This window comes from Rutidosis leptorrhynchoides, chromosome 1 (assembly GCF_046630445.1).
Source record: "Rutidosis leptorrhynchoides isolate AG116_Rl617_1_P2 chromosome 1, CSIRO_AGI_Rlap_v1, whole genome shotgun sequence".
Classification (NCBI taxonomy): domain Eukaryota; kingdom Viridiplantae; phylum Streptophyta; class Magnoliopsida; order Asterales; family Asteraceae; genus Rutidosis; species Rutidosis leptorrhynchoides.
In genome coordinates this window covers 90,830,316-90,852,440 of record NC_092333.1, presented here as the reverse complement: position 1 = coordinate 90,852,440, position 22,125 = coordinate 90,830,316, and the positions used below count along the sequence as shown (strand labels likewise).

General features: G+C 34.1%; 2 protein-coding genes across 2 annotated transcripts; both read right to left on the bottom strand.

Annotated features, from left to right (window-relative positions):
- Nucleotides 1-15,059: 15,059 nt before the first annotated feature.
- On the bottom strand, nucleotides 15,060-15,371 carry LOC139886651 (uncharacterized). Its single transcript, XM_071870595.1, has one exon. The coding sequence runs from the start codon at nucleotides 15,369-15,371 to the stop codon at nucleotides 15,060-15,062; it is 312 nt and encodes a 103-aa protein (XP_071726696.1).
- Nucleotides 15,372-17,947: 2,576 nt separating this feature from the next.
- LOC139862866 (AT-hook motif nuclear-localized protein 24-like) lies at nucleotides 17,948-18,832 on the bottom strand. Its single transcript, XM_071851498.1, has one exon. It carries the CDS (start codon nucleotides 18,830-18,832, stop codon nucleotides 17,948-17,950), a length of 885 nt encoding a protein of 294 aa, XP_071707599.1.
- Nucleotides 18,833-22,125: the final 3,293 nt, after the last annotated feature.

The following is a 22,125-nucleotide window of genomic DNA, read 5'->3' as shown; positions in this document are numbered from 1 at the left end:
TTATCGAATTTAATTGCTTGAGGACAAGCAAAACTCTAGTGTGGGGTTGTTTGATATCGCATATTTCATACGCGTTTTCCTTAGTGATATCGGGTATATTTTGGTCCTTTTGGATACGATTTGGTGTTATTTCGATAAATGTTGTGAAAGTTTGAGTTCCAAGACCAAGAAGATTAAACTTGAAGTTATTTGATGGTTTTCGGTGATTTTCTATGTAAACGAGTGAAGAAGATTGGTTCGATTCGAGTTTTGGTGGTTTTATTGAGTTTTCAGCTCGAATTCAGCAGAAAGGGACCTGGAGCGCCGCTCTAATAGGTGTAAAAATCAGTTCGAGACTTTTCAGAAGGCCAGATATCAGTTTTACAACAAATGTCGCACAGCGCGAAATATGGAGCGCCGCTCCACTTTGACCCGGTTTCAGAATTGACCTATTTAAAGCCCGAAAATTTACCCTAAACATACACTTTTGCATCCAGACGAATTCCAGCAGCTTTTTGACGAAAAAGGGTAATTTTTGGGGAACCCCAAGATCATTCTAACACATCAATCATTCCAGAAACGCGTCTCGATCCGTTCATCATTCAAGAACACAATTTTCATTAGGTTTAATTCTTATCTTCATAATGAATACTCTTAATTGTTTATTGGTGATTTTAGTTTTAGCCATGATTATTGGCTAAGCTTTTTAATGTTTGTCTAGATTGAATATTCGTATGTGTTTGGATGATACTTTAATGTTTTATTGATTATTGCATGATAATTATGATTTTTGATTAAGAACCATTCTTGTGGGTGTTGATTATTGTTACTAGGTTGATTAGTGATCTTGTTTAAACAAAGGGAACCCTGTTTCAATTTAGTACACTAGTTTTCAATTGATTTGTCTTAACCAATTGGGTGCTTACTGGACCAAGGGGTAAACCGAGTAACATAGATTAAACAAAATAGGGGTGAATTGTGGAGCGAACGCGTAACCAATTGAATCTTAATCTTGTAATTAGTTAATTACTAAGTCACAAGCGAAAGAGGTCTTTGGTGAAAGGGAACTCTAAGCCAATAAATCCAAGTTTGACATGTTTGCTAAAAGAGAACTCTGGGTAAACCGACTCTATAGTTGCATGTATTGATAAATTGAACTAGAGCTTAATAACAAATCATCCGACACTGCGAATAGGAGATCTAGGCGAACATTCTTTTATCTATTGAATTCAAATATCTTTACTTTTCGTTGAGTCTGCATTTATTTATTATAAACTTAAAAACACAAAAATATTGTCTTTTACTTTTAATCAATCTTTGATTTGGCTAATCGTTAAATAGCCATAAAACAAACTATCTCATACTTTCAATTTTCATAGATTAACTTAGTTTATTTTATTAGTTGCAATCTTAATTCTCACGTTTAAAACTGTCCTTGGATCGATTTCGGAATTACCAACTTTATACTATTGCACTATCGGGTACACTGCCCGTTGGTGTGTAGTAATCTCTTTAAACCGGCATTTTCCAAGATAAATTATATACTAGATTTCACACATCAATCATCATCATTAATCTGATACAAAATCACGATTATGTATATCACCATAATCAATTCCGTCTCCTCGTTCCACCGTCATCATCAATTACTATCTCATTCTAATTACACCTTAATTTTGTATGGGCCAAAGATTTAATCCACCACTAGTCGAAATGATCTAGAAGCCCAAAGAAAACAAAACATGGATCTCGGCCCATTACTCAAAATAAGCCCAACAGAACTCGGTTGTTTAACTGTTTTTGAGAAAAAGAATTGCTAATCTATTCTTGTGGTACCCATACGCTAATCGACTTCAATGATAGTATTTAGAAAGCAGTCAAACACGACTTTATGTGTTTTTCTTTGTTTAACAAGTTGCCAAATATTAAATTAACAAATTGCATAAGTGGGTTAACTTGTTAGAATTGTGTCGGCCATGAAGGAAATAAAGAATCACTCACTAGTAGTTCCATCTTTATCAATCATTCGCGTTATTCATCTTTGTTTAATTTGAAACCGAAACATATAACTGCAGCAGCAAAGCAGAAGTCTGTTGCGAGTAAAAGTTGCAGTCTATAGTGGCTGTTAACAAAAGCAATTCAAATGGAAATAGTTGCAGACGATAGTAGTGAGTAACAAAAGAAGATAGAAACGGTAATCAGATGCAGCAACAGTGGGTTTGGTGTTGTGATGGTCGAATAAGAAGGTCAGCAAATAGCCGGTAATCACGATCATCATCTTTATCGAGTGATCATCATCATATCAATCATCATCGTTCACCACTATCATCATGAAGTCGTCATCAACATCATAACATGATCCTTCATCATCACTTCTATTCTTCACCATCATTATCGTGTTTTAATAGCAATAAAAACAAAAAACGAATTGCAGTAGCAATAGTAATGTCATCATCATTCTTTATCGTTAAACATCAACTGTAGTAGTATGTTTTGTGGGTCTGATGAATGGTATGCAGGCAGCTTGGATACAGAAACAGTAAGAGCAAAATAAATGAACGACGGGCTATTTTATCAGCTTTTTGGGGTGTCGGTGTTGGAATGGTTATCGAAATAGAAACATGTTGTTTTTTTGCAGTTGAACAGAAGCGTATAATAGTATAAATTGTTTGATAGAAAACAAAAATAAAAGTGGGTTTCGTGGTGCTGTGTTGATTCTTAAACGAAACAGGAACAATAACAAGTAGCAAGTGGTGGTTCATGTAACAATAGTGATAAGATGATGTAGATTATCGAAGGTAGTTTGATTAGTGGTGATTTCATGGAGAAAGAGGTGGTGATCAATTAAAGTGGGTTTGAGGTGGTGAATGTGGATGTCGACATGGTGAGGGTGAAGATGGTTGTTGTAGTGATAACCGGCGGTGGTTGTTCTCTGGTGGCATTTTGGTGGTTGAACAAGAATAGAAAACAGTAGATAGATGATGGTGACAAGTAATTAATATTCGATGATTGTTGGTTTTGAATGGTGATGGACATAGTGTCCTTGAAGATGCAAGTAAATAAAAATGTAGATGTTCCTTGAAGAACTTTAGACTAGTTGATGACAGTTGTAATGCATGTAAATGATATATATAGATACATCTTATATGAATGTGTATCTGCATATATAAGATTGAGATAGATGGCGAAGTAACACAGTACACATCCGTGAATCTAAATCTCAATCTCAATAATAATAATAATAATAATATAATAATTATTATAATATAATTCAGAATAAGAACGTGAGAATATAATAGCCGTCGCCTTTTACGGATTGGATTTCGTACTCCGCTGTTAATCGGTGGCAGATAAAAGTATTGCAGAAAAATCTCATTTTCGGATCACCGTTTATTTTAAAATCATATAAGTTCGATTTAAACTTCTCTAAATAATAATCGAAACATCAAACGAGTATTACAATCAATTAATTATTATTTTTAATCTACTTATATATATATATATATATATATATATATATATATATATATATATATATATATATATATATATATATATATATATATATATATATAGATTCATAATAACTTAATTATATCGTTTATTATTTTACAACTTAATTCTTACAATTAAATCATCTATTATTATATTGCATATATTTATATATTTACATATATATGTATCTATTTACAAATAGTGGTTCGTGAATCGTCGAGAACAGTCGAAGGTCAAATTGAATATATGAAAACACTTCAAAATTTTTGTGACTCAACTTTACAGACTTTGCTTATCGTGTCAAAAATATTAAATCGTATCGAGAGTTTGATTTAAAATTAGTCAAAAAATTTCGGGTCTAAGTTTAAATTTAGTCGGAAATTTTCGGGTTGTCACACGTTCCTAGCTACGTTTTGGTGGTAGTGGTAAGTCTTGAATCCGAGTTTCATTACTTATGATTATTGTTCAATTTTGGGTTTGAACTTGTAAGTTCTTGAGAAAATCCATTTTGCTTTTTAATGGAAGTTTGGAGCTAGTATTTAGTGTTGTTGACCCTTGTTGGTGGATTTTGGGTTGGTTAATGATTTAACCATATTTAAGACTTGTAATTGGGTTTAATCAATCGGTTTAGTGATTATGGAAGTATTGGAACCCATTTGGGTGTGTTTGAAAGACTAATTTTGAAATGGGTCAAAATTAGGGTTTATGTGTCAAATTGGGTAAGACAAGTGTTTAACACTTATGATTTGGTTTAATTGATGTAATAGGACCATTTTCACTAGTGTTAAGTGATTATTGGTAGTTTGGACATTGGTTGTGCTTGGAAGTGCAATTGGGTCAAAATTGCAATATGTGTCAATTTGGGTTGGTTTGTAATCCACCCTAATTGTGTTATTTGTTTATGTGATAAATGGAATAGGTACTTTCCATTGACGGATTACGGATTTGGTTTGCATTCATCAAGGCGACAAGGTGAGTGTAAATATATTATATGCGTATGTATGCATAATGTCACGACCCTACTTTTTCCGTTATCTTTTACCGTTTATTATTTAACGCCCGTTAATTGTTATTCGTGCCACGTCATTTCTATGACCTATATTATTATTTTAGTAATAATATATTAATTATTATATGTTATGTGAATATTTGTATTCATATTTTAAGTTGTACGTTTCTACGTGTCGTGGATTTCTATCCGGCGAATCTTTTCGGTTTTCAAACTAACGGTCAAACTTTTGGGATTTTTTAATCCAAATTATTTTAAATATGATATTTTGATGCCATATGATTATATATAGTGTTTATATATTTTATTCGTCACGTATTTGTTATCTCTCAAAAAATTCAATCGCGTAGCAGCGTTTTCGCGTTTCGGGCTTCGTTCGGACATTCGGGCCAAAAGTAAATGAACATTTATCAAATTTGGGCCACAAGGGGCCCACCCCATATGGATTTTGGCCAAACACCCCTTCTAGGGGAACAGTTTGATTCTTTTTGATTTTATATTTCCTTATTCATTTTATTACTTCATTTTATTTCTTCCTTAACTTTTTCTCTCAAACTTTCTCTCCTCTTTTTCTTGTTTCTTGGCCGCCACCAACATTCACCATATCATCATCATCTTCGATCAAATACTAGCTTGGAATTTAGGGCTTTTAGTATAATCGGATTGTACACATCGATCTCTACGCGTTCATATCTCTTGATTATTGATTAGGGTCGGCGTTGTGATCCTTCTTGATCACTTTACTTCATTTGTTGTTCACTTTTTGTGTAGTTACTTCATTTGCTTTAAGGTGAGTTATAGTTCCATTTTTATATTTTAAATCTTTTGGGATGAGAATACATGCATTTTATTTCTACATATTGGACACAAGTGGAAGTTGGTTTAAATTATTCATTGTGAGTCGAACAAAAATATTCCCTAATCTGGTAATTGTAATCACTGGTTTCTACTGGTGAACACGAATCCTATGGATAGATCTATCGAGCCTGACAGCCCCATTTCGTGCTTGTCGCGCTAGCAGTTTATAAGCGGAATGTATTAGTACTTCGTTATTTTTGAAGATACACATGTTCAATGTCTATTGTTGTTTGGTAAGGGTATGAAAATAGTTAAGTGATTACCAGGTGGCTCACGGGTTAATGGAATAATGTTTCTCTCGTATAGCTAAACCTCTGACTGCTTTAATGCACAAGGGGAAGAAGTATGGGTGGAAAGATGAACAAGATGCTGCTTTTCAAACTCTGAAGCAGAAGTTAACCTCCGTTCTAATATTGTCACTGCCGGAAGGTAATGACGACTTTGTTGTCTATTGCGATGCATCGCGTCAGGGGTTTGGTTGTGTATTGATGCAACGAAAGAAAGTCATCGCTTACGCATCACGTCAGTTGAAGATCCATGAATAGAATTATACAACCCACGATTTAGAATTGGGAGCTGTTGTGTTTGCACTTAAGATTTGGAGACATTATCTTTATGGGGTCAAAAGTACAGTGTACACTGATCACAAAAGTCTCCAACATATTCTCGATCAAAAACAGCTAAATATGAGGCAGCGAAGATGGGTTGAGACATTGAATGATTATGATTGTGAACTTTTATATCATCCGGGGAAGGCCAGTGTTGTGGCCGATGCGTTAAGTCGGAAAGAGAGGGTTGAACCTCGCAGATTTAGAGCCTTGAACATGACCATTCGAACAAACCTCGCTAGGCAGATTCTTGAGGCACAACAAGAAGCCTTGAAGGAGGAGAACTTAGTGAATGAGAAAGTCAGAGGTATGGCTAAGAAATTTGAGGTACGAGCAGATGGTACACGGTATTTTGCGGGATGCCTTTGGGTTCCGAAATTTGGTGATCTACGACAACTTGTTTTAGATGAGGCTCATAAGTCTAGGTACTCTATTCATCCTGGTTCAGGAAAGATGTATCATGATCTTAAGGAGCTATATTGGTGGCCTAATTTGAAAACTGATGTGGCTACGTATGTGGCTAAGTGTTTGACCTGTGCTAAGGTTAAAGCTGAACATCAGAATCCGTCTGGACTTTTGGTGCAACCTGAGATTCCCGAGTGGAAGTGGGAAGGTATTACGATGGACTTTATCACGAAGTTACTGAAAGTTGTGGGTGGTTATGATACCATTTGGGTGATTATTGATCAACTCACAAAGTCAGCTCATTTATTTTCGATTAAAGAAACTGATTCGATGGAGAAGCTTACCCATTTATATTTGAAGGAAATTGTTTCGAGGCATGGTGTTCCTGTATCTATTATTTCAGACCGAGACATTCGATTTACATCGAAGTTTTGGCAATCCTTACAGGAAGCTTTAGGAACAAAATTGGATATGAGCACCGCTTATTATCCACAGACGGATGGTCAGAATGAAAGGACCATTCAAATCTTAGAAGACATGTTGCGAGCGTGCGTTATTGATTTTGGTAATGGTTGGGATAGATACTTGACACTGGCTGATTTTTCTTATAATAACAGTTATTATGCAAGTATTAAAGCCGCACCGTTTGAGGCATTGTATGGTAGAAAGTGTAGGTCTCCTATCTATTGGAATGAGGTTGGGGATGCTCAACTCACAGGCCCAGAAATTATTCATGAGACTACCGAGAAGATAGTGCAGATTAAAGAAAAGTTGAGAACCGCCAAGAGTCAGCAAAAGAGTTATGCCGATGTTTGAAGAAAAGATTTAGAATTTCAAGTTGGTGATCTTGTCATGTTGAAGGTATCACTCTGGAAGGGTGTGGTACAATTTGATAAGAGAGGAAAGTTGAATCCTCGATTTGTTGGACCGTTTGAGATTATCGAAAGAATTGGACCCGTGACTTATCGTTTGAAATTGCCATAAGAACTTAGCGCCGTTCATGACGTTTTCCATGTTTCGAATTTGAAGAAGTGTTTGGCCGAGGTCGATGAAACCATTCCTCTTGATGAGTTTCATGTTGATAAACAAATATATTTTATTGAGGAACCAGTCGAGATTATGGATCGAGAGGTTAAGACTCTTAAGAAAAGTAGAATTCCTATCGTCCGAGTGAGATGGAATGCGAGATGCGAACCCGAGTTCATTGGGGAGCGTGAAGATCAAATGAGGCAGAAGTACCCGCATTTGTTCCCAGATGACGAGCCAACCCTACACCTGCTTAAATTTCGGGACGAAATTTCCGTAACGGGAAGGTACTGTCACGACCCTACTTTTTCCGTTATCTTTTACCGTTTATTATTTAACGCCCATTAATTGTTATTCGTACCACATCATTTCTTTTAGTAATAATATATTAATTATTATATGTTATGTGAATATTTGTATTCATATTTTAAGTTGTACGTTTCTACGTGTCGTGGATTTCTATCCGGCAAATCTTTTCGGTTTTCAAACCAACGGTCAAACTTTTGGGATTTTTAAATCCAAATAGTTTTAAATATAATATTTTGATGTCATATGATTATATATAGTGTTTATATATTTTATTCGTCGCGTATTTGTTATCTCTCAAAAAATTCAATCGCGTAGTAGCATTTTCGCGTTCCGGGCTTTGTTCGGGCATTCGGGCCAAAAGTAATTAGAAATTTATCAAATTTGTGCCACAAGGGGCCCACACCATATGGATTTCAGCCGAACACCCCTTCTAGGGGGGAGAGTTTGATTCTTTTTGATTTTATTTTTCCTTATTCATTTTATTACTTCATTTTATTTCTTCCTTAACTTTTTCTCTCAAACTTTCTCTCATATTTTTCTTGTTTCTTGGCCGCCACCAACATTCACCATATCATCATCATATTCGATCAAATACTAGCTTGGAATTTAGGGCTTTTAGTATAATTGGATTCTACACATCGATCTCTACGCGGTCATATCTCTTGATTATTGATTAGGGTCGGCGTTGTGATCATTCTTGATCACTTTACTTCATTTGTTGTTTGCTTTTTGTGTGGTTACTTCATTTTCTTTAAGGTGAGTTATAGTCCCATTTTTCTATTTTAAATCTTTTGGGATGAGAATACATGCATTTTATTTCTACATATTGGACACAAGTGGAAGTTAGTTTAAATTATTCATTGTGAGTCGAACAAAAATATTCCCTAATCTGGTAATTGTAATCACTGGTTTCTACTGGTGAACGCGAATCCTATGGATAGATCTATCGAGCCTGACAGCCCCATTTCGTGCTTGTCGCGCTAGCAGTTTATAAGCGGAATGTATTAGTACTTCGTTATTTTTAAAGATACACATGTTCAATGTATATTGTTGTTTGGTAAGGGTATGAAAATGGTTAAGTGATTACCAGGTAGCTCACGGGTTAATGGAATAATGTTTTTATATGTTTTCGAGCATAAAATCTTGTGGTCCAAAATGAGTCTTTATGTTTTCAAACATAAATTTTTATGGTTTAAATTGATTATTGTTTGCAATATTAAACTTAGAATTCACTCAACATTTTTGTTGACAGTTTACTTGCATATTTATTCTCAGGTTCATGATTAATTGCTTTCGCTGTGCTTAGAGAGTCTGCAAATTTTTTATGGCAGCTTTTTTTAAACATTAACTTGCATTCTATTTTGATAAATTAAATTGTGTGTGTATATTGACTTTGTCTTGGTCAACTTTTGGTTAAAGTATTTATGTATGGTTTTTCTAAACTTACATATTTTGGTAGGTTTCCTTTATAGGAAATCATTTTTATATAAAGAATGCAAGGTTATTTATTAAATTCATTTAGAGTTATGATCAAGCTGTGGGACCAAGATAACGATGGTCGTCAAGTGTACTTTGATGGGTCGTTAAACATAGGATGGGTGCGGGTAAGGTAGAGTGATCCTTGGGCGTTCGGGTTCACTTTACATGTGTGTGAGATGATGGACTCTATGAGTTTTAGGTCCACATGGCACGTTTGTGCGTCTTGGGTTACCAACCTTGGGGTTGTGAATCTCGGGCGTTACAAATTCACATTGACAAATAGGTCAACCCCGTTGTTGTTGTTGAGATGAGTTGGTAGTGATTCGCGTGTAGTTTCGGCTTCACTAGTGAATCGCATGTGGTTTCGGATTCACGATGTCGCGTGTGGTTTCAGACATTCCCATTGTTTTTGACTTGGAGTGGTGAATCTCGTATGGTTTCGGATTCACTAGGCGCGTGTGGTTTCTGCCAGCTCTATTGTTGTTAAAGTGAAGGTGGTGAATCGCGTGTGGTTTCGGATTCACTGGGCGCATGTGGTTTCGGCCGGCCTTCATGTGTTTGAGGTTAAGGGGTTAACCTCGGGATTTTGAGTACACGTATATACATATATATTATTATTGTGTTGTAGCTAATCTTGCGGTTTTGGCTTGGTGGTACGTAATGTATAGCTTGCTAGTTATACTTGGATGCGGTATGTGTTTATTATGTGCGTTCGTGATACGTATTCATTTTATGCATATGTATGTATATAGTATGTTTATCCTCACTAAGCTTTATAGCTTACCCTCTCGTTGATATTATTTTTATAGGTTCACAAGGTGGCAGTTCGGGTAAGCGTGGAAACTAGTGTACTTTTGTAGGTTGCTTTAGAAGACGTGCTTTCAGATTAATTTAGGATTGGGTAGTGTGTCCCCTATCGCCATGCTCAGTCTTTTGTTTTGTATAAATGAAATGGGTCTCGCTTTCATGTAATTATGGGTCGTTGGAGTCCCAAAGGTCGTAATTTATTTTTTTCGATTAAAAACCAGATTATTTAATGTTTCAAAAGTATTGGAATTAGGTTGGGGGATACTCGGTTTAGGCAAAAATGGATTATCATGTTTAGATATGGACTGAACTGATCTCCCAACTATATTGCGCGCCGCGCGTAGGCCCGCGCGCCGTGCAAATGGCCATTTACTGGTGGTCAGGTCAGTTGCTAACTTCTGAATCTGTATTACGTTATAGCGCGCGTCGCGCAACCCATATGCGCGCCACACATGTGGTCAGACAGGAACTGTTTGTTGTTTTAAAAAAATAAAAAAATATAGGCGTGTTTTCTCGTAAGAGTTTTTGGGTCGTTACAACATATTTAGTGCGGACTCCATACACATGGTCGTAATCTCACGTCTACGGTAATGTTTAAAAATAAACAGTCAAGAAAAGTCCGCACAACTTTTGTGCGGACGAGTGGTGTATTTCGGCAAAATAAAATAATTAAAAAGGTGTATTATCTCCTAAAAGTTTTAAAAAGTAATTTATTCCATTTTTTCAAATTCAAACTGATATATATATATATATATATATATATATATATATATATATATATATATATATATATATATATATATATATATATATATATATCTGGTGTCGATATGTAAAGTTTAACACGAAGACGATGATTTCAATATGAATTATTGAATTGAAAATGAATTACATCAATTGAATCTACAGTAACTTAATCGTCATAAATTGTTTCATTAACTGAAATCTAACAGTCCTAGCAGCCTTTTAATAAACTCTAAACCAAAAAATACAAAACAAGTCCCTAAGCTATTGATAAATATAAAACACGACCCTGGACATCTCAACTATGAAGTAAAATACAAAAATCATCCCTGTACTTCTTGTTATCACAACATAAGTTCATTACTCCCCCTCAAGTTGTGAGTTATGTGGACTACGAACTCCTAAATTGTCAAGAAGTTTGTGATGTTGATCCACAGTAGCAATCTTTGTAAACACATCAGCAACTTGTGACTTAGTGTTAACATACTTTGGTTTAACCAATCCATTTTTAATTTGATCACGTACGCATGTAGTGACAATCTACCTCAATGTGCTTTGGTCTAGCATGAAACACATGATTGGTAGCTATATGTAAAGCAGCTTGATTATCCAGTTTAGCTCAACTGGCCCAAGATCAGTTAGACATATATCTTTTAACAAACTAACAAGCCATGTTATTTCACAACAGGTAAGAGCCATAGCTCTATACTCTGGTTCTGCAGAAGACCTGGAAACTACACTTTGTTTCTTAGACTTCCAAGATACAGGTGAATCACCCAGCAGAATACATTAACCAGTAGTTGACCTACGTGTCATAGGACAACTAGCCCAGTTAGAATCACGTTATGCTTTCAACTCTACATCAGAATTATTTGCATGTACGATACCTTGAGCAGGAGCATTTAATAAGTATCTCAAAAGATGTTTAATAACTTGAAGATGAACATAAGTTAGAGACTGCATAAATTGGCTAAGAAGTTGTACACTATAACAAATGTTAGGTCTAGTGATGGCCAAATATATTAATTGACCAATTATTATTCTGTAAACCTCAGGATCTGATAATGGGGTACCCACATCTGCTTGTAACTTTGTATTTGATCTAGAGGCAATCTGTATTGATTACAATTCAAGACACCATTCTCTTTTAACATATCATTGTATATTTTTGTTGAGAAATGAACACACCTTGAGCTATTTTTGAAACCTCTAAGCCAAGAAAGTAACTCAGATCACCCAAATATTTCATATGAAAACTTGATTTGAGATTGTATTTAGGCTTCTGAATATGCTCAGGACTGCTACCAGTTATTAACAAATCATCAACATAACATAGTACAATAGTAAACTGTGAATCATCCCTTTTTGTAAACAAAGAATAGTTAGCCTTAGATTACTAATAACCAAAGGATAATAAATCAGATGACAACTTAGCAAGCCATTGCCTTGGTGCTTGTTTTAGGCCATACGATTTTTTTTTAACTTATACACCTTTGACTTTTCAACTTGATTTTGTATTGACTCCCCCTTTCCAGCATATCCCAATGGTATTTTCATGTAAACTTCTTCAAATATATCCCCATGAAGAAAATAATTTGATACATCCATTTAACATAATTGCATATTGTACATAGTAGCTACTGAAAGAAGTGATCTAACAGTAAACATTTTGGCCATTGGAGCAAAAGTTTCACTATAATAAACACCATATCTTTGTCTATTACCATCTACAACAAGCCTTGCTTTCTTTTTGTCTATAATGCCATCTGATTCAATTTAGTTTTGTAGATCCAATGACATCCTATAGCCTTTTAATTTGAAGGTAATTCAGTAATTTCCCAAGTATTATTTAACTCCAAAGCAGCTAATTCCACATCCATAGCTTTACACCATTCTGGATCAATGATAGGTTCTATAAAAAAATGTGGGATCAACAGTAGCCATTAGAGCAATAATATAATGTTGAAAAGAAGAACCAAGATTTAGAGAGGAAACTTGATTTGCTCTTGGTGTTTTTGTGAAAACATAATCTATATGCCATAGTGGAGCACTAGATTGTCTAGTTGATCTTCTTAAATTCTCAAAAGAGTTACAAGATTTTCATTTAGCTCTGCAGTTTCTGAAGTATCAATTTGACTTTCTTGTTGACCTTCAGGTGACTTTCAGCTGACTCTTCCACATGAGAGATATGAGTAAGATCATCATATATGAAGACTTTTTAGATGATAAAGTCACGGGAATAGGCTTCATTAACTTTTGCATAGTTTCCTAATGAAAAGGAAAAATATTTTCTTTAAATTCAACATCTTGATACAAACACATATTTTGTTAACAAGCTATATAACAAATAACCTTTTTGATGTGCAGGATAGCCTAGAAAAACACAAGGAACACCTCCGGCACTAAACTTATTCACATTTATGTCAGGATTAGATTCAAAAGCAAAACAACCAAAGACTCTGATATTATCATATCTTGGTAGACTTTTCAGTAAAACTTCGTATGGAGTCTTATTCGATAAATTGGAAGAAGGAATTCTATTTATCAAGTAAACTGCAGTACTTACACAATATCCCTAGAAACTCAAAGGCAAATGAGCATGAAAACGTAATGCTTTGTCCATTTCAAGTATGTGCCTATGTTTTCTTTCTACTCTCCCATTCTATTGTTGTCTATCAGGGCAGGAAGTTTGTTGTACAATACCCATCTTAGTCAAATAAGCACCTAATTTTCCTTTTATAAATTCAAGTGTATTATCAGACCTAACCACTTTTATCTTCTTATCAAACTGAGTGTGCAAAAACTTGACAAATGTTTTAAATGCCTCAAAACACCCACTTTTATGCTGTAGTAAATAGACCCAAGCTGCCCTACTACAATCATCAACTATAGTTAAGAAATACATGTACTTTCTTTGAGTCACAACCTTTTATGGACCCCGTATATCTATATGAACAAGTTGAAAAATATCTTTGCTTTTAGATTCACTTAAGGCATAAGGCAGTTTGGTGAATTTAGCCATAGAACAAGAGACACAAACATCATCATTCTCAGTAATCAACTTTGAAAAAACAGAAGGAATATATTTCATCTTAGAGTCAGACACATAACCTAACCTATGATGCCACAAGCTATATGACATTATAAGTATAGATGAGTTTGCACTATATCCTTCTTTTATTGGGAACAAACATGAATCTTGAACAGAAGCAAAAATCAATCTAACCAGTCTTTTATCCACTTGATCCAGAGGAACATTGACCAAGTAGTAGAAATCATCATTTCTTTTACATGGTCCTATCACCTTCTTTGTTTTCAAGTCCCGAAGTAAACAGAATAGAGTATAGAGTATAACTGTACAATTTATGTCCCTTGTTAACTTGGGAACATATAAAAGATTCATTTTGAAAGACAACAAGAACCTATTTCAATTCCAAATGATTAGCCAATTTAAGTTGACCAATGTACGATATGACAGAGGTATTGTCATTAGGTAATCTTATATGTGGCTTATAGACTATTGACTTATGCTTATTCAAATTAGTAGAATCTGAAGTCATATGATCAGTTGCTCCTGTGTCAAGAATCCATTGATTGACAATATTAGTTTTAGAAATAATACCTACAGCAAAATGATCTATCTCATCATCAGTTTCCGTACCAACATAATTGACCTCGTTTTGAGTCATTTAAGGAAGAATTTAAACAATTGTTCAAATTGCTCAGACGTAAACACCACATTGCTTCCTTGAACATTTGTATCAACTTTCTTATTAAGATTATGACTATCAGCTTTAGGTTTGACATGAGTTGACTTCTTAGCATTAAATCTACTCTTTTAATGCCAAGAAGGATAGCCAATCTTCTCCCAACACTTGTGTGGTGAATGCCACTCATGACCACAAAAGGTACACTTATCATCACCATTACTAGCTTTGCTATACACTGCAGTAAATTCTTGACTTTGAACACATGAAAAAATTCCCTTTGAGATTCTTCTTGCTGCAACATTGAATAAGCTACCTCCACACTTAGAAGTGGACTCATCAACAACATTTGACTCCTCAATGCACTAAACTGTTCATCTAAACCATTCAATAATTGAAACAAGTGTTATTCTTCCTTCTGTAGGGTCAAAGCATTCATAAAATTGACTAATTCAAGAGTAACATTAGTGACCTTAGGTAGTTCACTCATTGAGTCAATTTCTTCCCAAATACATTTTATTTTGGTGTACTGTTCAGTAACAGAAACACCATTTTGATTACAAGAATAAGTTTCTTTATGCAGTTTATATTTCCTGGAACCATTACTTAAGCAAACCTCTTCTCCAATTGCTTTCAGATAGCAGATGCAGTATCAAAAAACATAATAGATTTCACAATAGATTCATAAACAGAACTCATGATCCAACTTATTTCCATATTGTTGCAGGTGTCCCAAATCTTAGCCTTATTTGGATCATCGTAAGGTCTGGTAACATTTCCAGTAACGAATCCAAGATTACGCTTTGTTGACAAAGCAATTTTCATAAACCTTCGCCATGAACGGTAATTTTGAGCTCCAACTAGTTTCTCTTGAAGCGATACTGAACCAGGACCATCTGAAGGATGCAAATAGAGTGGATTTTGAAAAGCTTGTTGTGGATCCATGGTGTTTGAACGAAGCAGAAGCAAATTAATCACTTATTCGAAATGAAATCAAACGCAATCACAAGAGTTAAACCACACGCTCTGATACTATGTAAAGTTTAACACGAAGACGATGATTTCAATATGAATGATTGAATTGAAAATGAATTACAGAATAAATTATGTCAATTGAATCTTCAATGACCTAATTGTCATTAACTGTTTCATTAACTGAAATTTAACAGCCCTAACAGCCTTTTAACAAACTCTAATCCAAAATATACAAAACAGGTCCCTAAGCTATCGATAAATACAGAACAGGACCCTGGACATCTCAACTATGAAATAAATACAGAAATGACCCCTGTACTTCTTGTTATCACAACATAAGCTTCATTACAATATCGATACTAATTGTACATCATGTAAGTTATTTTCTAGAACTTGCAACATTTATTTCGTTTAAAGTTGACTTCAGCTGAAAAATGACCGACATATGCGAACAAGTTAAGTAATGCAAATTGTGTGACCGTTGACCATTATTGTTATATCTACTTCATGTATTCATGTAGACTCGAATTTAGTTAATTAGAAAGTTTAATTGTTTGTTTATCGAGCGAAATAAATTCCATCACTTGATTAAATTTTAGGGGGTAATAGCCCCTCTCTACCTCATATAAGATCCTCACTTACTCCTACACTTGATTTATACGAGTAACAGATTATCGTTTTGTGAATTCCAAAAAACCATAAAAAATAATTATACTTACTTCTAGGAGTCACTACGAACCACAATACAGTTGTCCCCCGTGCTGTTGATACCCACTAACCTACATGTGTGTGTGTGCGTCAGTTAATTATAATTTTTACATTGGATAAAACAAGGTACTTTTAATAAGAAAACTTAACTAGATTTGTAAGTTTCCCACAAGATATGATCCATCCTCATCCTCATAATCTTGTATACTCAATTCCAATTCATTGTACTTAAAAGGTAAAACTTTACCTTTCTTTTCTAGGAAATACAACTCATTGTATCAAGAACAAATATGTCATATTATGAAAAGAAATATATAAAAGACTTTGTGTAAGAAATATAAAATACTACGGAGTATGATTTCAAAGCCATATGACTTTGTGCAAGTCTATCTAACTAAGAGCTAGCGGTTAGCAGCATTAATTTGGACAACTTTGTTGTTTTTAAAATGCCATTTGATTCTTCTTGTATAAATAATACTTAGACAGTTAGACCCAAATTAAAAGTTCATTCATTTTGCGTAATATATACAGCTCTCACATTTTAGCATGCAAAAGACGTGAGACGGGGTCGAGACGGTCGGGTCCTAAAAAGGTCGAGACGTTCGAGACGGTCGAGACGGACGTTGCCCAAAGTTGACTTTTAAATATATAAATATATAAATGTATATATGTATACATATTTTTAAGCAAAAAACCTTAATTGATTAATTTGTACCAAAAATCGCTATCACCGTTAATTTAATACAAAAAAATCAAACTAAAATACGAAAAATTTGAACGATTTTAACGACTTTCTGGCTTTTCAGAATTTTAACCGACTTTGACCTGATTTTTTTCAACTTTGACACGAATTTTGACCGTTGGCTGTCATATTAGACGGTTTTCTTCGAGACGGAACGGGCTAGTCACCAAACAGTCTCAACGGGCGTCGCAACAGCTCGAGACGGGGTGTTTTGCAATGGTGCTTTTTAGTTTTTAGTACTGATTAAAATCGTAAAGTGAAGCAGTTTGTTTGTATATTAATTTAATTAGTTATTCTTCATGGACAACAGTGTTTTCATGGTTGTTAGAAGGCCAACAAATAAAAAGAAAATGATTAATAGCTGTACTTAACCCGACAGATAAGAGTCGTCAAAAAGAATAAAAAAGGGTGTATGTGCTTAGCTTGTTAATATTGTTACAATTCATAATAGAACATATGATCTATCTTTCCAAAATTAACCCAACCAAGCCAGACATGGTAGTTGTTCATGTACATCTATGCTTTTAGAAGGTACAACTCATGATGCATTACAATATACAACTTCAAGTAGCTCAGCAATGGCCCGAAAGGCAGAACTTGTCCAAATTTATCAACTAAAGATATAATATAAATATAAATATAAATATATATAATTCTAAGATAAATATTATGAATTAATGAGCAATCAAGTTAGTTCCAAGCTTCATTCACATATGTTAATTAAACTGTTTGTTAATGAATCTAATTAAGATTTTTAGAACAGATTTTATGAGGTATCTAAGATCATAATCAATGTTCATATATTTGGTCACAATATGAAGAAAATGTGTAGGAAAGAAAAGGATTCATATATGTTGCTTATTACTTGATGTTAAACCAAACCCAACTCTATCAAGAATCAAAATTCTAGAAAAGCTCTTACAATACAAAACAATACAAGCATATGTATCTCATCTTAACATCAAACACAAATCAAGAAACCCTAGAAACGATGAAGTTAAAAACAAAAAGAGTTGACATAAATTAGAAACAAAGAGGAAATTAAAGAATTGAAACCTGAAATTTTTTTCAAGGAAGTTACACATAGTTTGTGATATTAGAATGATGGGCGTCCACTACCATTGTTTCCCCAATAAGCATCATTTGGCATTTGAATGGAGTTGAGATTTGGTTGCATTCCTTGAAATAACGAAGGATCCGACATCAAAAGTTGTTGCTGTTGTGACCCTGGCGGCGGTGTAATTGCCCCCGGAGATCCGAGCGATCCACCTTGCATAGGCAAAGTACTTTCATCATCTTCTAGTGGGAGTCTTTCATAGGCCGCGTTACTAAATGATGCGGCCATAATTACTACTGGCCCAGCGGCCAGTAGTCCTCCTACCACACTACCACCTACCACTTGCCCTTGACCACCAGCTAAGTAAATGGTCAACCCTGTAGCGGCAGGTGGAGCTGGTGGAGGTAGGAAAGATCCCGATAAAGAAAGAATCTCAAATCGTCCATGTAATGTCACAACGGCCCCGGGTGAAGCCGGTTGCCTAAGTGTGACATTTGTAACCGTACCGGTCCCACTTATGATACAAACACCGCGTTGCCTACGGCGTGCAAAGGTGCTAATACTATCCATTACATCACATCCATCCGAAACTTCCATAACATGAGTTCGCAACGCGTTTGCGCTATCTCTAGTGATTATAATCGGTGGCTTGGGTTTGTTTTTGGAACCCGAAGGACGTCCACGTGGCCTTCTTCCCATTTCTCCATCTTTCCCTTCACTACTACCACCACCACCGCTATTATTTAGCATCTCATCATTGTTCTTATCATCGCGTTCTCTTTTGTGGCCACCCATGTTGAGACCGCTCGTGCCGCTTTGTTCATCTTCTGAATTTTGTTGTTGAAACTGGTGGAGATTAAAGTTTCTTGTGTGAAATGGAGGTGGAAGAGAGTGGGCGTGTGCCGTTGCTGATGCTGGATCCATCTTCAAAATCTGTTTTTCTGATTCAAGAAAGGATTATATATATTGGATGTTGTAAAACCCTAGAATGATTTAATCAAAGCTGAGTAATTATAGAAGTGGTAGGTGAGAATTGAATTATATGATTGGGGGTTTAATTTGATTGAACAGTTAAGATGAACACTGACCTATAATTGATTAGTTCATAGTATTGATATGGTAGTTAGGTTTAGGGTTTGGAATTTGGTTGTCCATGTGTTTTATTTGGAGAAAGAGAATATATGGAGTTAGGGTTATTAGCTAGGGTAAGATTCAGATTGGGTTGAAATGATTGTGTGCAAATTTTGGATAGATATACTGTACAATATTTAGCTACTAGATATGAAAAACATGATTTGTTTTTGAGCTATATATATATATATATATATATATATATATATATATATATATATATATATATATATATATATATATATATATACGGACTATTTATATATCTTGCCTTAATCTAAAGATTAACTACGTAGCTACTATAATTATTAATTGCAAATGAAGGATACAGTGGTCACCTTTTTTTTCACAGAAAAAACCTTTGCAAATCAATAATTCGTAGTTGATTAGTCAGGTTATATATTTTTTCCATCTTAGCTTTTATGACCATGTCAAGATATGTATATAACCTTTTCCATCTTAGCTTTTATGACTGTACTTAGTGAGATTTGAACTTAAGACATCTTGTAATAATGTTCCGACATCTTGTAATAATATTAGAACATCTAACTACTACTCTCTCCGTTTCAATTCTAAAGTTAATTATTTTTTAAAAAATATTTTAAATTAATTGTGCAGTTCCATAAGTGAAAAAAAAATAATGTGATAAAGTTCCTTTATGTCCATACTTTATACATGTAAAGATAATAAAAAGATAAGTAAAAGAAAGAAGTAAAACTTAAAAATAAACAAAAAAATACATGTGACAATCACTTTTCTTAAACTGTGTTGTTGTTTTTTTCCGTAGACAATAGATTATGGACGCATGGAGTATATTTTTTTAATTAGTCGTTTAAATCATCCATTCTTCGGCAGATTCAAGACGATTGATTCTTAATGAAGATATTATGGTGACTATCAAGACACTCTTATTTATGGATCTCTAATAGATCTAATTTGGTACCGGGGGTCTTTGAAGCTTGGAGTAGAAATCCAACTAATACCATCGTTTAATCATTTTATCTTGTAATTTTGGCGATTTGGGTCAAGGTTTAGGAGTCTGCTCTTATTTGTATTTGGGGTCTTCCTGATCACGTTTGCTCCTGTATTTTTGCCCGCTCCTTGTGGACTTTTATTATAAATTTTCAGCTTTCCAAAAAAAAAAAAAAAAAAAAAGGCTAACATAACGGGATTGTTTCATAATGTTATCCCATATAGAAGTATGCATGGTACGAGGCCCCCGAGTGATTTTGGTCGCTTGTGTTATTAATGACCAAACAAATGGTCACTATGGTGATCAATTTTAGTATTTTGGTATCTATAATGTTTGGTCACTTGTGTTATTTTGGGTTTTATTTGGCCGTGCATTTGGATCGGTTTCAAGGTTTTCTCCCGGGCATCGATGGGGGCGGGGTTATTATCACTGCATCGGTATAGTCGAAACGGGAGATGATCGCAACGGGTGATTTAGTACATCCCCCTAGGGTGATTCCAATCGTTGTTCAAAAAAATACTCGGTATTACTTTTTTGCTTCTTTGCTGGCATTGATAATATTCTAATAACCACAATCAAAATTTACCGTACGTTTTCAAATTATGTTAGTATTAGATGATTCTTTTTGTTCTGATTAAGATAAATGGATTTTAGGCTAGTAGTACGTATTACAATAAGATACTGATGTTTATATATGCGTCCCTTTCGATGTTATCTTCTTGGAATAGTTTATTTTAACGCTTATATTCTTCTACTCAATTTTCTTAATTATTATTATTATTATTATTACTTACTATTTTCTCAACAATGTTGCTCGTTAATATCAGGTATGTCCTACAAATAAAGATGAGGGGATCATTTTAAAAGAAAAATTAATTCAGGGGTGGCGTATGTGTAGTTGACAAATTCAATTATTATCCTAGTTTAATCATATACCGAGTACTAGTTTAATCATATATGCTACATGCTATCCAATTGGATGATAGAATTTAATATTTATTTCGTCTTAAACTTGGTTTGGCATATAATAATTTATGATCATGCCGTTTTCACTTTTATGGAATTAAAAACGTTTAATATTTAATCTTTTAATATCATTATACGAGTATTTATTATGTCCTCTTTTGATTGGTTACGCATTCCATAAATGACTGTTATCCATGCCGTTGTTGAGTCAATTATACCATTAGTCCTTGTGGTTTATTTAAAATTAAACCGCTCGTCCCTATCTTTTTTAAAATTATATCACTAGTCCCTATGCTTTTAAAATTATATGGCGCAAGTCCATTTCTAACTCCAATTAAGTTTTTCCGTTAAATGGTGAGCAATTTAGGAAATTCTTTAAGATGAGGGGTTGAAAATGTAACGTCGACTTGTCCTTTTTCTTCTCAGCACAATCATCTATTTCTTCTCGGCACAATCATCTAGTAATCTTCTTGTATAAACCCAAGTTAATCTTCTTTAGAACATACTTCGTATAACTAGTGAAATGACCCGTGGAAACACGGGTTTGTATAAACAAAACAGTTTAATGATATGTTTTACGTATTAAGTGAATGTAAATGTTAAAGTCATTTAGTTTATTGCCCCTGTGGAACCACAGATTACGACTAAGAAACTTGTCGTTGATTTTACAAACATAAAGTTCGCTCAAAGTTGAGTATTTATATTTATATTTTTAATAATAATAATAAATGCCTTTTAAATTTTTTTAGAAAAATAAAATTCTAATTTAAGAGAGATTAATATTTCCTTTTATAAAAGATTTTATATTATTTTTTAAATTAAATTAATATATAATTATGACATCATCATTATGAAAATTAAGCTTAATGATGACATCATCATTTTAGAGGTTTATTAGATTATATAGATATAAAGCTCCGTATCATATATCTCGAAAACTTCTAATAGAAATTTTCATCATTTGTTAATTAGATCAAATCTCATATATAATTAGCAAATATCTCAACAAATTCAGATCTATACAAATAATTGAATTTAATCCTAAAGCAAAAAACATTAATCTAACCAAATGATCAGATACTTCATCATCATCGTAAACCAAAATTTTTTATCTATATGACTTCAAAGGATCAGATCCAAGCAACTG